The sequence below is a fragment of the Drosophila bipectinata genome, chromosome 4 (assembly GCF_030179905.1).
Source record: "Drosophila bipectinata strain 14024-0381.07 chromosome 4, DbipHiC1v2, whole genome shotgun sequence".
NCBI lineage: Eukaryota > Metazoa > Arthropoda > Insecta > Diptera > Drosophilidae > Drosophila > Drosophila bipectinata.
The window spans coordinates 12,925,642-12,943,446 of NC_091740.1; the positions used below are offsets into that span (position 1 = coordinate 12,925,642).

The 17,805-nt window shown below is 39.4% G+C and overlaps 1 protein-coding gene across 1 annotated transcript in view; it reads right to left on the reverse strand.

Moving 5' to 3' along the window:
* The window catches only part of yellow-h (L-dopachrome tautomerase yellow-h), a 114,430-nt gene that overhangs the window by 68,359 nt on the left and 28,266 nt on the right, over positions 1-17,805 (reverse strand). Inside the window, exon 2 of the mRNA XM_043213377.2 lies at positions 2,479-3,145. Coding sequence (XP_043069312.1) covers positions 2,479-3,145 — 667 coding nt within the window. The remainder of the gene's footprint in view (positions 1-2,478; positions 3,146-17,805) is intronic.

Genomic DNA, 17,805 nt, shown 5'->3' on the forward strand with positions numbered 1-17,805 from the left:
GGTGGGTGAAAAGTTATGGCTTATGCAGATTGTCGCAATTGCCTTCTCTGGAAAATTTCCCCAGACTCTGTGCGACCGCTTGACGGACAAACTGAGGGTTTTCTCAGCATGGGCAAATAAGAACGGTCTAAGAGTGAACACATCCAAGACCGAACTTGTCCTCTTCACTAGGAAGTACAAAATACCGAATTTAAGGCTTCCAAAACTATCAGGGGAAACACTTACCCTCAGTGGTAACGCCAAGTACCTAGGAATTACGCTCGACAGAAAACTTGACTGGAAGCTGAATACTATGGATAGAGCAAACCAGACAACTACCGCGTTTTTTTACCTGCCGCAAAGCCATTGGACTCAAATGGGGTATGTCTCCAAAAAGAGTAAGATGGCTGCCTACTCTTTTACGGGGTAGTGGTCTGGTGGCTTGCTCTAACAGACATCAGACTACTACTGATCAACGGGTACAGAGGGCTAAAGACTATACCCGTCAATCACCACACCTTAAAACATAAGGTCTCCATCAAGAGAGGAATGGGCCATACAAATCCCGGGACGAGCGGATCTCTTCATATATACACAGACGGTTCAAAGTTGAATGGCCAGGTGGAAGTCGGTTTCCTCTGTGAACGGCTGTGTCTAAATGAGTCCTTTAGACTCCCCGACCACTGTAGTGTGTTTCAAGCAAAAGTAATAGCTATCGGGAAAGCACTTAGATCTCCAGCACTTACTGGTAATCAAGAAACCATTTGCATGTTATCAAGTAGTCAAGCTGCTCTCAAAGACCTTGACGGATTTTCATCCAACTCTAGGACAGTGAATGACCGTCGCACATCTCTTAACGAGATGGCGGAGCAGCATGACATCCACCCTATATGGGTGCCCGGAGGATCCACGGGGGAAATTGCGCCGCTGATGAATTAGCAAGGGCGGTTACTACCAACCTGAAAAAAATAGTAGGCATTCCCTTAGCAACGTGTAGCCTGAAATGCAGGGATTACTTTGACCTGGTAGCACTGAGGAAATAGAGGAGTCCCCAGAACTGCCGGAACTCACGCATGATATGGTTCCTGCTCTAGGAAAAGTTCAAGGATAATTATCGTCATCAACAGGTAGGACTCCAGTCTAGCGGTCAAGTCCACGGGACAATGGTTAATAGAAACGCACGCGGGTAGCGGTACAACGCAACGATTACAGTAGATGCTGCGGGGATGTAGAGAAGGAGGATAGAGTTTTGACTCAAACTCCTAAGTACAGCAGCACTCACGGACCTAACAGACCTCACGGAGATCGCTCCACGTGGACTCGTTGCCTTCATCCGGAAAGCTGTATGGAGCTGGTTTCCTAAAATATTTTTTAAGGGGAAAGCTTTATTGATTATCACCGGCCGCTAGGTCCTTCTTGACCCGCATACAAGTTATTTCCCAATTCATTTTTTTTTTGGCCTAGTTGCATGCAACTCTGCAGTTTGTAACCCGAACGTACTGATTGGCAATGAAACCACAAATCGTCTTCCACAGAAACAAACACAGCCTACGATAGATTTAAAAATCAATTACCATTTTTCGTTTCAAGTGAGTAGTGCGTGATTCAGGGCATTCACCCACCGCCAGTAGACCAGGCCCGGTGCAAACTTTATTAAAGAATTTTTCTGGTATCATGGGTGATGAGGAACTACAAAGATGGTGCCTTAACTGAGGCTTGTCATAAAACCTTTGAGATTATTGGAATTATAGATGGCCATCTTCCAGCGGTCTGACCAGAATCGATTGCCCCATTTGCGGAAAAGGAAGGAGTAATAATTGTCGTCTAACAGTGAGAAAGCCATATCAACGAACATAATCGATCAACCTGTAACACCTTATGATTTGGCTTAGGCCACATCATAAACTTTTTACAGCACCCCTTATGTCCTTGTTGGCACGGAGCGTAACTGGAGGCTGAGATAATTTTAGGTACCACGTGGGGCAGAGCCCACGGAACTTGAGCTCCCACCACGAAAAATACGCAATGGTTCTGGTTTTAAACAAAATGCGGCTTGATCCAGAATATCGGAAAAAGTTTAAATACGTATTAATCCTTAGTAACCGAAGATTAAGTTAAGACCGGAACAAATTGACCTTTACGAGTACCGGGTATAAAAAAAAAAGTTTCATATTGTTTTTTAGGTATCCCAAATGTAAGAAATGTGGAGTGGGTGTTAGAGATGAACCCCTTCTATTTCTTCTCCCAGCCCAGTCTTGACCCAGCCGGGATTGGTCAATATTAGGTTTAAGATAACTTATTACTTCAGTATCTTATATGCCACAGCTTTCACCTTTCTCCAGATAAATGCTTTCGTTTTTTTAAATTCACAAGATCCGATGTATATCTAACAACTCTATCTTCATAAGTTGTCATCCTCTTGAATGATTTTTTCATTCTATATTTTCTTATCTTTATAAAGTTTTTTAGAACTCAAAAATAATAAAATAAAATCCTTACCTTAAAACTGGCCATTGGGTGGAAATAAAGAGCCCTATCCTTTTTTGATTGATTAGGAGCGATACTTATTCCAAATATTCCATCTAACCATTGGAAATTTAGTCCATCAATTGTAAAATCTGATGCAATTGGGTTTGGAGAAAAGTTGTAGTTTGTGATACGCCAACTTCTGTGTTTTAACATACTGTAAACAACAAGACCATATCTCCATACATCTGAAACTATGGCATGTGCGTCTTCACAGTTTTTTCCTATATCCACAACAATATTTGAGTGTAAAGAATCCTCTTTTACTTGTGATTTTGGAAAATTGTACCGAAGAACTAATTTATCAGAATTTAGATCATACACAACTATTTTCGGTGGACATATCTGTTTCAAGTTAATTGTGGCATTTACAATACCTGAATCAATTACCCAAATTCGTTGGCATTTATCTATCACTGTTCGATATACTGATATTAATTTTGAGCAATCGGGATTTTGTGGATTTCCATGATCTTCCCATTTTGGATATGGTCTAAGTGCTGGACTTATTTCCTTTGAGGGATACGAAATGGTGCTTAAAGTTGCGGGAACGCCATTTTTCCATCGTGGAGTTGTAATAAACAAACGGTTCAGATGAGAATCAATCCCCAAAGGCACATTATTTTTTGGAATAAATTCTCTACGTTGAAGAAAAGAAGAGATAAAATATTTATTACCAGACTTTAAAAATAAACGGGATTATTGTTTTATCCTACCATTCTTTCATGAAGTATCGAGTATTTTTTATTTAATAGTGCACATTTGAGGATAATTTTATCTTATATGTGGCTTCCAAGTAGTACAGATTAACAAAATTAAATCTAAGTCTAATTGAATAAAGTTTCTAATAATTAAATTTTTGTTTTAATCCGCACAGATTTTTACATATTATATATGTATATCATTTAGATATGATATATTAGATATATTAGATTGGTAAACGTTCAGTTATATGGCAGCTATAAGATATAGACGACCGATCGCTATGAAATTTGGTAGATCGAATCAACCGACTGAAAAATAGAATCTGTACGAAGTCCCAACTTTCTGTCTTCAAAAACGCGAAAGTTTTGTCTTTTCCGATTGTTTAGTTATATGGCAGCTACAACTTTAACTACCTAACTCTAAAGAAATCGAAGTTATAGCATTTTCGATCAATCAGTTATATTGCAGCCATAGGATATAGGCGACCGATCTCGACCGTTCCGACTTATATACTGCGTGCAAAGGAACGGAGCTTTAAAACTTTGAAGTAAACAGAGCGACCAGATCGCGTTGAAACAGACAGACAAACTGTGATATCCACACAAACTGTGTGCTGTGATATCCATATATACCGAATGCGCACTGTACTTCACACATTGTTGCAAATAAATAAATCCAATGATAAATATACGTGTTCTTTGACCAAGTGGACGAAATTCCAAACGGTTGCAACTTGCAAGTGTCAGCATAAACTGTCACATGCAGACCTGAAGTGTATGAAGTAAAGTGCATATTCATCTTTCCCCGCACTTCATACTAAGCGAGCATATAAGAATACATAAACGTCTACCGCTGCTGTACCGCTCTAAACCGATTTTAAAATTAATAATAAACAATGTGTGAAAGAAAGGAATAAGCGCAATGGAAGGGCACACTATGGCTCCGGCACGCTAGCAAGATTGCACTGACTTATTTTAAGATAAGCGTGATAACTACACTAGTCGGCATAAATATTTTGACGAACCCTACTTTTGACTATCAGACTTTGCTATCCTTAATACCGTTAAATAGAGGTGCCAAAATGAGGCGCAAAGCAAAGAATCTATTTTTAGCTTTGTGCATGCCAAATTTTATTTCGTTTACCTTTTGCATTCTCTTTCTACTGATAAGAATGCATGCAGACAATGGCTTTTTGCATGGCATAAGTATTTTGACAGCATCGTTATGGAAATATTTTCTCACATTTAAGCACGCGACAATTAAAGAACTTCTGTGTGTAACAATATTAAACGTTGTTATTTAAATAAAAAGTTATTAAGAATTATTAAATAACATGGGTAAAACTGCTGAACTAAGTTTGGTTACCAGATCCTTAATGGTAGCAAAGTTTAACGCTGGAATAGCAGTCAAAGACATTGCCGATGAGTTTAAGGTGTCGCGCCAAACTGTGCACTACCAAATTAAAAAATGTAAAAAGCATAATGACCTGCGTAATTTAAGAAGATCAGGTCCAAAGCGCAAAACAGATCTTAGTGAAGACCGAGTTCTTGTACGGGAATTTAAAAAAAATATTTTTCTAAAGCCCCAATCCGCAGCAGATCAATTTAATTTGACAGCTAAAACACCAATTAGTGAGCGCACAGTCCGTCGACGTTTAAAAGAAAGTGATTTCAAGACTTATAAAGTCAAGGAAGTACCATACATAACAAAAGCAAACAAGCTCAAAAGACTCGCTTTCGCAAAGGAATATGTCCAAAAGCCAAAGGAGTTCTGGAGGAGCGTTCTATGGACAGATGAAAGCTCCTTTGAGTATAACTCATCAAAAAATAAGTTTGTTGTAAGATTACCAATGGAACAAAGGCAGAAAAGGCGGCCCGTTTGCCAAAAAGTAAGCCATGGTGGAGGCTGTGTGATGTTCTGGGGATGTGTTGCGTATAATGGACTGGGTGACTTCGTTCCTGTCACTGGCTCGATGAACCAAGGCCAATATTTACGGATTCTAAATGATAACGCATTTACTTCTGGAGACAGACTTATTGGTCAATCCTTCATTCTGCAACAGGATAACGCCCCATGCCACAAAGCCAAGATGATTACATCATATTTGAAGGATGTTGGTGTTACCACTTTGGACTGGCCACCTCAAAGTCCAGATTTAAATATAATTGAAAACGTCTGGTCTCTTATTAAACGTAAAAGAACAGTATCGTTGAATAAAACCAGAGAGGAGACAATTTTTGAGGTCAGTTCCCTTTGGGAACAGATATCTCCAGAGATCATCCAAAATTTAATCGATTCAGTACCGGGACGCCTGGAAAAAGTTATTAAAATTAAAGGAAATTATATATTTTACTAAATTCCTATTTTTTCCTTAGTTTTTTTGAGTTTAAACTTTGTTACTCACATTAAAAGGTACTTGTCAAAATACTTATGCCACGACATAAAAATTACTTTAGCTTATATTTTTGCAAGTTCATATGACAAAATGTTGAATTCATTATTTTAAAGTTTATATTAGCACTTAGTAATACAGAAAAAAAAATCATTGAGTTATATTAAACCATTGCAAAGTTACATACAAACTAGAACCATTTGTTTTTCGTCAAAATAATTATGCCGAATAGTGTATTAAAAGACGTCGTAAATTTTACAAAAGGTTTATTATACCCTTGCAGAGGGTATTATAATTTTGTCTAAAAGTGTGCAACGCAGTGAAGGAGACATCTCCGACCATATAAAGTATATATATTCTTGATGAGGATCACCTCCTGAGTTGATATGAGCATGTCCGTCTGTCCGTCTGTCTGTCCGTCTGTCCGTCCGTCTGTCCGTCTGTCTGTCTGTCCGTTTCTACGCGAACTAGTCTCTCAGTTTTAAAGCTATCGTCTTGAAACTTTGCACACACCCTTCTTTCCTTTGCACGCAGTTTATAAGTCGGAACGGCCCGGATCGGCCGACTATATCCTATAGCTGCCATATAACTGATTGATCGGAAATGATATAACTTTGGTGTTTTTAGAGTTAGAGAGTTCAAATTTGACATGAGAGCTATTTTTGGCAAAACATTATGACATGCCAAATTTCATAAGGATCGGCCGACTATATCCTATAGCTGCCATGTAACTGAACGATCGGAAATGGTATTTGGTAGAAATGTCAACTTTCGTATTTTTGAAGATAGAAGCTTGGAACTTTTTTTTAGATTTTTTATTGTAATTAATTGGTTTTATTATGATGTAATCATAAGGATCGGCCAACTATATCCGATGTTTGCGATATATATCCGGTTTTAACTGCAAGGGTATATCAACTTCGGCTCCGCCCGAAGTTAGCTTTGCTTTCTTGTTTTTTTATCTCAAATTCTTGATCTTATATTTTAAAATAAAGTGGTTAAAAGTAAGGTAGAATTATGCAATGTGCTATTAAGTTCATATGATATGTGTGATACACGGGTGCATGTGTGCGTGAAATTTCGTTTCGAAGCCAGCACAAAATTTCACATTTTTGCAATTAACCACAAGCCGTTAGTAATTCAGTAAGCCGTTAGTAATTATCTTTTTATTGGGTTTGCCTTTTTTCGGATGGCGGGTTGTTAATAGCAAAAAGTCAAGTCATGTTAAGTTATTAAGTTTTTCGGATAGCTGTAATAAAACTTTAGAAATTCCTTTAAATAAAGATAAAAATTCTGTGCATTCAAAAGCATTTATTGTTTTGAAGCTCCCGAACTCAAAAATGTATGTTAAAAGAACTTTTAAAGTTTTCGTTTAACTGAAAGGCGAGAAAATGTGTATAAGTGCTTCAAAGCACTCATAGGATGTTGAGAGTAAAAAAGTCATTTTTAGTTTGCATGTTTTTTAATGGTAATGTAAGAAAATATTTTCGAAATCTCTGCAGCATAAATATAAGTTGCATTTGGTACAAAAGTACTGCGAGGTTTTGAAAAGTTTGCATCAGCGTTTTCCACTCTCTCGCTTTAAGCAAAGCGGAAATGGGTTTCATGATCAAACCGCAGAACAGTGGCCCCAATAAGCCATCTAGCGGAATAAAAATCCAAATAAAAAGGTTCAATATTTGGTTCAATTTTGTTTTATTCCAATGGTAGCCTCTATTAAGTACAAAAAGTCTAAAATGAGATCCCACTACGGCCAATTCTTAAGCTTATTACTCTTTATTGGTGGCATGTCAGTCCCTAGGAGACTTTTGCCTTGTGGCTCAGGGAAAGCGTAAAAGAAAAACAATTTCGGTGCTTAGAAAATATATGTTGGGGCAAATTTCAAAAAGCATCAGTTTATCTGAAGAAGAAGAAATGAACAAATTTTGTGAGCCGGCTTACAAAAAAATGGAAAATTTGTCATTGCAACAACACATTTTTTGAAAAAAAATCAGAAATGGCCTAATATGCCTCTGGTATAAGGCTTAAAATACTTTTTGCCTTCTTGAGTTAGTGAACCATGTTGTAGGTTGGACAATCCAATGTAAGTTGGACAATCCAATCCAAAACGCTTGATTTGCTTTAAGTACTCCAGGTTCTCTTCTATACAGGCATCTTCCATGTCAAGTTCCTTTCTGATAAAATATTCGTCATCTTTATCATATTTTCCAAGTTATCTAAAGTAAATGGCAGAATTTTGTCTAGATCTATTCCGTATTTTTCTAATACAGAAAGAATCTCCTTGGCAAGATTTTTTGCTGTACTAGACCCAGCTCCTCTGAGTTCCACCATTCCAAGAACTCGGGATTTTGTTTCATGTGAACTAATGAATTAAACCAATTCCGATCAAGTCGCGTCGCACTATCAATTTTTAATGATAGAATCCTATTTTTACATTCGTTGTGTATTTCTTGTCGAATTTTTTCTACTACCTGTCGAAGAACATATTTTCACTTGGTTCCATTTAATTAAAGTTTTTCCTTGACCTTGACATATGGGATCAATTACACAGTGCGACAAAAAAAAGAAAAATTGGAGGAACTTTTTAAGAGTCCTAGTAGGAATTGTTCATTAGGTCAAGTATAGTATTAAACCACGTTTGAAATTTTTCAAACACCCTCAAAATCTTGATTTATTTGGAAAAAACGGTTTTTTGGGACTTTTTTGCTCTTAAAAATTCCTAAACGCGTAATTTTTACCCGATTTAAAAATTTTTCGTTTTTTAATAGTTAAGTGTTGGAGCTTTTGAAAAAAATAGATCTTAAACTTATTTCAACAAAAAGGATAAAATTTTTACGCAAGAAACTAACATTTTTGAATTTTTGTCTGTTTTTCGGACTTTGACGCCATTTTTTCGGTACAACTTCCAAAAAAATGGTATCATTATACCCTTGCAGAGGGTATTATAATTTTGGTCAAAAGTGTGCAACGCAGTGAAGGAGACATCTCCGACCCTATAAAGTATATATATTCTTGATCAGGATCACCTCCTGAGTTGATATGAGCATGTCCGTCTGTCCGTCTGTCCGTCTGTCTGTTTCTACGCGAACTAGTCTCTCAGTTTTAAAGCTATCGTCTTGAAACTTTGCACACACCCTTCTTTCCTTTGCACGCAGTATATAAGTCGGAACGGCCCGGATCGGCCGACTATATCCTATAGCTGCCATATAACTGATTAATCGGAAATGGCATAACTTTGGTGTTTTTTGAGCTAGAAAGTTGGGATTTTCTATGGGTTCTATTTTTGGCAAAATAATACGTCCTATTAAGTTTCGTAGGGATCAATCAATTGAAAAATTGAATCAATCAATTGCAATTGAAAAACGAAAAAAATTTTAAAATCGTTTTAAAATTACGATCATAGGAATTTTTAAGAGCAAAAAAGTCCCGAAAACCTTTTTTTCCAAATAAATCAAGATTTTGAGGGTGTTTCCAAATAAATCAAAATTTTGAGGGTGTTTGAAAAATTTCAAACATGGTTTTATACTATACTCGACCTAATGAACAATTCCTACTAGGTCTCTTCAAAAGTTCCTCTAATTTTTCTTTTTTGTCACACTGTGTTATTTTACGGATGAATTAAGCACATTAAATGGAACGCTGTTCTCTGTGACTAGACAAATGTAGGACCGGATTAATTGTTTTTTATTAATATGAATTTTAATTTGCTGATGCTTAACTATTTTTTTGGTCTTGTGGTCGCACAGTGACGGTGCATTAAAAGCAGCTGAAACAAGAAAGCAAAGCTAACTTCGGGCGGAGCCGAAGTTGATATACCCTTGCAGTTAAAACCGGATATACATATATCGCAAACATCGGATATAGTTGGACGATCCTTATGATTACATCATAATAAAACCAATTAATTAGAATAAAAAATCTAAAAAAAAAGTTCCAAGCTTCTATCTTCAAAAATACGAAAGTTGATATTTCTACCAAATACCATTTCCGATCGTTCAGTTACATGGGAGCTATAGGATATAGTCGGCCGATCCTAATGATACAACCTACCAAATTTCATTAGGATCGGCCGACTATATCCTGTAGCTGCCATATAACTGAACGATCGGAAATGGTACTTGGTAGAAATATCAACTTTCGTATTTTTGAAGATAGAAGCTTGGGACTTTTTTTTTAGATTTTTTATTTTAGTTAATAAGTTTTATTATCATGTAATCATAAGGATCGGCCAACTACATCCGATGTTTGCGATATATATCCGGTTTTAACTGCAAGGGTATATAAACTTAGGCTCCGCCCGAAGTTAGCTTTCCTTTCTCGTTTTTTCTGCTATTGATAGGGCTATAGCTTTGAACTTTTCGTAGCTCGGAGCAAAGCAGAGCTGACAATTTTCGTTTTTCTGCTACGGCTCCGCTTCCGCTTTGGAAAAAGTGACAGCGGTAGCAATAGCAGAGCAATATTTCTACGCATCTTGCTACTCCGGAGATGCGAACCCCGAATTCAAGAAATCATCGACAGCTAAAACATATAGGCTACTTTGTATCGAATCCAATTTGGAGCTTAAAAGCTAAGACGTAGTTTTCCTGGACGCAACTAAAGGTGTACCCTTTGAACAAGCGGGGACAACAATTTCAAACGAACTTATGTGAAACTATTTGCAGAGTTCCGTAAAGGATGACAAAAAGAGAACTGGTTGTGGGGATCAGGATAGTGGAAAAATGTTTAAGAATCTGAAAGTTCTGATTCGTCGGACGGAAAGGTGTCGGTGACCCTGACGTACTTCGTCCGAATTAATGATTTTGTCTCTAGCAGTCGGGCACAAATGTGAATTTTTTTGACTTTTTTTTTGTGTTTATAAAGCGTGTTGAGATTTGCCCTCAAGCTGAATCGCGTTATCTCCCGGTTACTCCGGTTGTCGTTGGAACCTTCTTTACTTTGTCAACCTTAAAGCACCCTAGTTTCTACATATCTCTAACTTCAGTCGCACTGCCTAAAAAGAACTACAACTTCCTTGAGGCACCTATTTCACGAATAAGATTTACAAATAATTTAAATATTTTATGGCTGTTAGGAATAGATTTCAAATTTCGTGTCGAAGCTATCAAAAGGTGCTTTTTACTTTCGTTTGCACAATATATGTGTTTTGTGTGAAATATTAATCTAATCCAAACCATTATTGAACTCTGTATTAGAAGAGGTTCAGCATGTCTCCTTTATAGAAAAATTATATTAAAAATCTGGCAAAGAAAACTTCATTTGGGCTATTTTGTTATTTCTTCAATGGAGAAATTATGAAAATGATTTTCGATTAAGCTACGCGCGCAGCGTTAGCTGAAAATATTTTAAATAATTTTAAAATTTCCATCGATGGGATTCGCCAATACATCGGCATTCTTATTTAAATGTCCATTTATCGCAATCCGGATTTTAGGATTTAGTGGGGACAAAATGTGTTCGGAGTCCGAACTTTGAACCGCATTGAGGGTACTGAAAATAATTTCTCCTTGCGTGATGAGAGAAATCATATACTGTATAAATCAACTATCGACTGTCTAAATCAAATCAATTTAACTCTTTGAAATAACAATCTCGTCTTTGTATCATTAAAAAAAAGCTGCAGCACCAAAAGCCACAAGTGGGTTATCAAACTGTTTGTATTGTGTGAATCATATGGATACGCATATTAATTTGAAGTTTTGCGTATAACGCCATTTGCAAAAAAACATCTGCGGATCCTCGGTTCGACCGAAATTCAAGGAAATTTGGTGAAGTTTGTTTCCCCCATGATGATTTAGGTGGTATTGACCTTATGGATGGGTAAATGGGCCGTTAGAACATCAGAGCAAAAACTCGGGGTGTTTCGGCCCGGGTTTTCGTAGCGATTGCCGCAGGTCTGGTTAGATACAAATGCAAAAATTTATCGGTTGACCGTTTAAGGTGGATAATAGTGGATCTGCACATAGATCGCCGTGTTCTCACTTGGTGTGGGATGTAAACTCTCCACTTTCTCAGACAAAGTGAGCAGCATCATCGCCACTGATTCGCCTCATCTTGGGATTAAACTTGGAACCAAATCTTAATATGAAACTTGCGCACAGTGGCCAAGTGCCTCTGCCAGCGGAATTTTAATAATATCTCGGATAATGAATTGATATTTTATTGAATATTTTAACTTAATTTCCTAATGTATGTTATATTATAATATGAATATGTTACCTCAAGTAAATCTCATACTTTTCATATAAAATATATAGTAAAATTTGTAACTTTATGGTCTTTTAAAAAATATATTTTTAAACATTTTAAATTCAATAAACATTTACATAAAAACAAGAAAGGAAAGATAACTTTGGGTGGTACCGAAGTTGATATACTCTTGCAGTTAAAACAACATCGCCAACATCGGATATAGTTGGCCGATCCTTTTGAAAATATTATAATAAAACCAATTAATTACAATAAAAAATCTGAAAAAAGTCCCAAGCTTCTATCTTCAAAAATACCAAAGTTGGTATATCTTTCAAATACCATTTCCGATCATTCAGTTATAGGGAAGCTATAAGATATAGTCAGCCGATCGTTATAAAATTTGGTAAGTCGGATTACCTGACCAAAAATATATTCTGTTCCAGCTTTCTAACTACAAAAACACGAAAGTTGGAACATTATCGGACCAAAAATAGAATCTCTACTAATTTTCAGTTTTCTATCTTCAAAAACACGAAAGTTGGGTCATTTCCGATCGTTCAGTTATATGGCAGCTATAGGATATAGTCGGCCGATCCTTACGAAATTTAGCATGTCGTATTATTTTGCTCTCAACGGTGAAGAGGAATATGAAGAAGATCTGGAATTAGAGAACAACGAAGATGACAACGATAATAGCGACGAAGACGGAGGCAAAAAGAACGACAAAGCCGGAGGCGAAGGACACGACAAACACGGAGGTGAATCAAAGAGAAAAGATGGCGATAAAAATGAGAGCAAAGTTGGCGGCGATCAAAGTGGAAAAGACGGAGGCAAAAGAAACTGCAAAGATGGAGACGAAAGCAGCAGCGAAGACGGCAACGAAAACAACTACAACGACGGCGGCGAAGGAGTGAAAAGAATCTAGCTTCATTCAGCAGCGGCGCAAAAGAAGGCGCCAGTGAAGAGGTGAAAAAAGGCAACGTTGCGAAGTCGAAGCTTTTGGAATTTCACAACCCAAGCACCGCCATTTCGTTGTGTTCAAGCATTGAGCACGATTGTATATAAAAATTCTTAAGATAGAGTTTCAAGGGATTGGACCCATGAAATACGAGACAAACTGCATGATCTAAAACCGTGTAGCGGGGACCGAAGACGGTTTTGTTTACTTTAGCCGAAATTCAAACAACCAAATTCCTTCGGACAAAAGCTGAATGATGTGGCACTATTTTTACTACTATTTTTACTACTATTTCTTGTAGTAATAGTAGCAATAGTTATTAACTAATATTTGGTATTTTTTTTGACCATTTATGGTATTACTAGCTGAAAAAAGTGTTGTTAAGCGTGGGCGCAAATGCAGCTGTTAATGCAGTTGCAATTTTTTTCTGAGCCGTCAGCACATTTTTTTCTGAATATCGGATTTGAATTTCCTTCCTAATTGAACCACACACCCAGAAGGAAGTAAAAACTGTGTCGCTAGGATAGAACTCCCTACCCACAAAGTGAGCATCACCCACCGACAGACGATCGATCAAATTTTGGCGAGCCGGGCTTAAAAGTTCTAAGCTGCTGTGTGTGTGTAGGACAGACTTTTTTGTTGACGAATTAATATTGAATACTATTGCCCATTATTGGCCCAAGTCGGGCCAAAATATTCTACGAGAGTATTCTACGAGTCGTGTACAACCTCACTGCGAGCTAGCTCACCACGGAACGTTGGCCAAGACGGGACGTTCTCCCGGGCAGCCTTTGTTGGGGCATATCGATAGATAGTGCCCCAGGCGGAAGAGTGCTGGAAATTTGTTAACGACTGGCGGACCTCACCTAAATAAAATGTATATTGACCCAAACATCGAGAGATGCGGGAAAAATCTTAAGTTTTAGTACAATTATAGACTCAAGAAAGTTTTCCGAGTAACGGAGACAGGCTGCGCCGCCATTTCTCTTGTTGGCCCATGTCATCGACCTCACCGTGAGTGATCGAGTAAAACCTCACTTTCACGTGCACAGTTTTGTCGCTCTCTCCGGGTCATGTCACTCTCTCTACCGCAACATGCAGCAATTAGTAGTTTCTATTTAATCTAAAATCACTATTTCTGCTAAGTGGCCACAACTCCCAATTATAACAGAAAGAATCTAATATAACATTTTGTTTGAGTGGCTCTAAATTCGATAAGATTTCTTTAGAAGGCCTTCTGCCACTCGGTTTCAACCATCCAAACATTTTTTTTTATTTTCTTAAATTAGTAATTTAATTAAATCTACGATAATGGAACTAAAGTAAGAGCTTATGTTAAATTAAGTGCCTTCTATGTAAGGAACAAGTTGTCCACTGAGTTTGTTTATACATATTTTTTAAAGTCAGCCATTGTTTAGGTGAGGGGCCGTTGTGCCGCTCACCTGAAGAGTGCATCCGCGCTGAAGAGCGCAGTCGCGCTAAAGAGCGCACCCGCGCTGAAGAGCGCATCCACACTCGCCCCTCTGTGCCCTCTCTTCTCGCTCGTTGGTTATCGTCGATCTCTGTTTGTACTAGTTTTTAAGTTAATTCGATGTACGCAGCCAATAAAGCTGAACGCGTTCTTTATACTCAAACTGAAGACGCCCCCGACTTCTAATTTTTCTGGAATCTTTTTGCGGAATCAACGCCCCCCTACACATTTTGGTCCTTCGAGCCGGATCATCTGGATATTCAGGATATTTTGGATATAAGGATATCGTCCACCAGCAGTTCTCGGCATTGTTCCGCCAAAAGATAAGTACATTTTTTTCTGTCTCCGTCTCTCTGCCGGTCTTCAGCAGTGATCCGAACATTGAATTTCGTTCACAATGCTGCAAGATTGTTTTTCCCTCCGTGTCAACTTCAAGTCCGAGTTTTCCGACACAACGGCAGTTTGAGATTTTCCACTCTTCGTCTGCAAATTCTGCAAATTTTTCCATTCGTCTCTGTTGTGTGTGCTGCCCATATTCCTCGCCGTTTTCGGCCTCTCCGTTACCCATTCGCTTGCCAACGGTCGAGGCATACGTGCACCTACATACATATACACACATACATATTTTGTTTTTGTGCAATTAATCCGCGAAAAATTCGCAAGTGAACAGTGAAATTGTGTGGTGACAAAAAGAAGGCATAATTAATATTAGCCAGCCAGTGAATTATTTCCGGAAATTTCCAAATTCACCGAACAGTCCGCCGCTGTCGTAATATTTGTTTCTTTTCTTCCCCAATCAGTGTCATTTTTTACACCACATAACTTCTCTGTTCCTCCATTTATACAGTCCACTTATCAACGCTCCACTGTGCCAATATATGCCCACATGCCCTTACATATATCCGTACCTGCATGCATGTCCATATATTTCCAAATTTTTTCTGACTCCAGTTTCAGGAAATATATAACCGATAAAAATTAATTTATACAGTCCACTTATCGACGTTCCACTGTGCCATCATATGCCCTACATGCCCTTGCCCTACTTGCATGCATGCCCATATATTTCTAAATATTTTCTGCCTCCAATTTCAGGAAATATATAACCAAATAAATTAAAAAAAAAAAAAAAACATCAATTAATTATAAATTCATGTATTTATAATTATAACTACGAAAATTTATTAACGTCTTATTTTCCGTTCGAGCAAAGAGCCAGTGGTTTTTAATTCACCTTTCCGGCCACTCGTCGAAAATTTAATTATCAAAAAATTATAAATAAATAATTTATTTGTCGATCTTCTGTCAGAATCGAGCCGCGGTTTCCATTCCACCGTTCCAACTTCGGGATAATTAACCTCAATTGATTAAAACTTGAGATTTTCATCCCCACCCGTCTGTCTCCATAATAACTAAATTAGACAATTAGGCAAAAATTAATTATTTATTTTCTCTCTGTGTTAAATTCAAGCCAAGGTCAATTCCACCTTTCCGGCTCCGCCAATTCGAAAATAGTTAGGAATTAAATATTTACATACGTACGAGCCATACTGGTCGAAATATACATATATAGACAGTCATCAATTATTTTTCCGAACGAGCACGAATTTTCCGGTCCTTGTCCATTTTCCGTTCCGTCATTTTTTCCTAACGCTGCTTCTATTCCGCATCTGGCAACATCCGCCGCGAATCTCGACAAGCCTTGGCCCATCTGGTTTTCTGGCTTCCTGAAGTTTCTCCCACATCCGAATTGTGCCGCATCCGACGTTCCTCTCGACATCGGCGCTACTAATTCCCACTTGGCCTTGCAATCGCATTTCGTCCGAGATCTCACCGGTCTCATCACATTAGTGACCGGCTACCGCTTCGTACGAGCCACCTATTGCGCAAGTCAGTTGGCAAGCGCTGACCAGCGAATTGGTGTCTGAGAATGCCCACGGGAGACGACCAAAAGCCACGTCCGATCCTAACCATCCGTTTGGAGAGATCTCAATCCGCTTCTCCGCGGACGCCTCTTTTAAAGCCTAAGGCGTACAGTGCCATTCCAAGGGCGAAGAGTGACGAATCCGTCAACACGATCTCCGGTCCTTCACAGAGACAGACTCGTTCCGTTGCAAAAATGGCTCAAAGTGCGGTCGACGTGGCGCTGAAGAAGTTCATCGCCACTTCAGATCGAGTTAGCCAATTTGAGGCCAACATAAATACTCTGGCCGCCAGAGAAACGGAAGTGGGCTCCCAATACATGTGCGAAGTCCATCGGGACCAAATTCGGGCACTGTGGGAGAAGGTGGAGAAAAGCTATGAGAGCTGCTCCGATTTGCTAGCCGAGTCCGACGACAATGCGGCCATCTCGACAGTGCTGGAATCGAAGTGCAGCTACTGTTACTCCGTCTATTCGAGGTGTATTGCCCAGCTTCGGGAGAAAATTGCCTCCCAATCCACTCAGACTTCCGTCAATATACACACGCCCGCGTCTACAGGTTGCCGGTTACCTCCGGTGGATACTGAGGTCTTCGCGGGGGATTATCTTCGGTGGCCCACCTTCCGAGACTTGTTTACGGCCATTTACATCCAAAACTCGCGGCTCACCCCGGTAGAGAGGTTGTTCCACTTGCTGTCCAAAACAAGTGGTGACGCCCACGCCATTGTTTCCAAGGCTCCGCTTACCCATGAGGGGTTTGTCGTCGCTTGGCAAAGCCTCACAGACCGCTTTGAGAACCGGCGGCTACTGGTCAATAGCCAGTTGAAAATCCTTTTCAACCTCCAGGCTATTTCGCAAGAGTCCGGGGTCGCGCTGAAGGAGCTCCAAGCCACCATTCAGAGTTGTCTGACAGCCCTAGCAATGTCCGCCATCAATGTTGAAGCTTGGGACTGCCTCCTGGTGTTTATGATTTCGTCAAAGCTCCCCAAAGTCACTCTTTCCATGTGGGAGCAATCCGTTCATAACAAGGCCGAAATTCCAACATGGAAGGAATAGATAACTTCCTGACAGAGCGCCATCGCACTCTAGAGGCAATCGACGACGTCAGGCCTAGTGGCTCCGGGCAACTTCCGCCAAGGTCGGGTATCCCTATTGCCCCTGCTCGGAGGCTCAATTCACACGAGACTCGAGTGGTTCCGGGCCAAAAGGGCTGCGATCTCTGTTCGAGGGAGGACCACCCCATTCGCTTATGTCCGCGGTTCCTAAATATGGATGTAAATGGGCGCTTTGACTACATTACAAGGAAGCACTTATGTCTAAACTGTTTTGGCCGAGGGCACCAGCAGCGAGACTGCACGAGCGCCCGTACATGTTTCACATGCCACAGCCGACACCACACACTCCTGCACCGCGGCAATCCGTTCGCCACCGCTCCAAGTCCGCCTATGCCGCCTACCGCTCCAAGTCCGCCTACGCCAGCAAACGGCTCAGAGGATCAGTCGAATGTGCAGGTGTGTTTCGCTTCCGGGTCAGGAGCAGTCCTACTGGGCACGGCCCTTATCAACGTGTGCCATTTGCGGTGCACCGTCCAGGCACGAGCACTAATAGACTCAGGGTCCGAAGCGACGTTCATAACGGAACGACTGTTCAACCTCGTCAAGCCT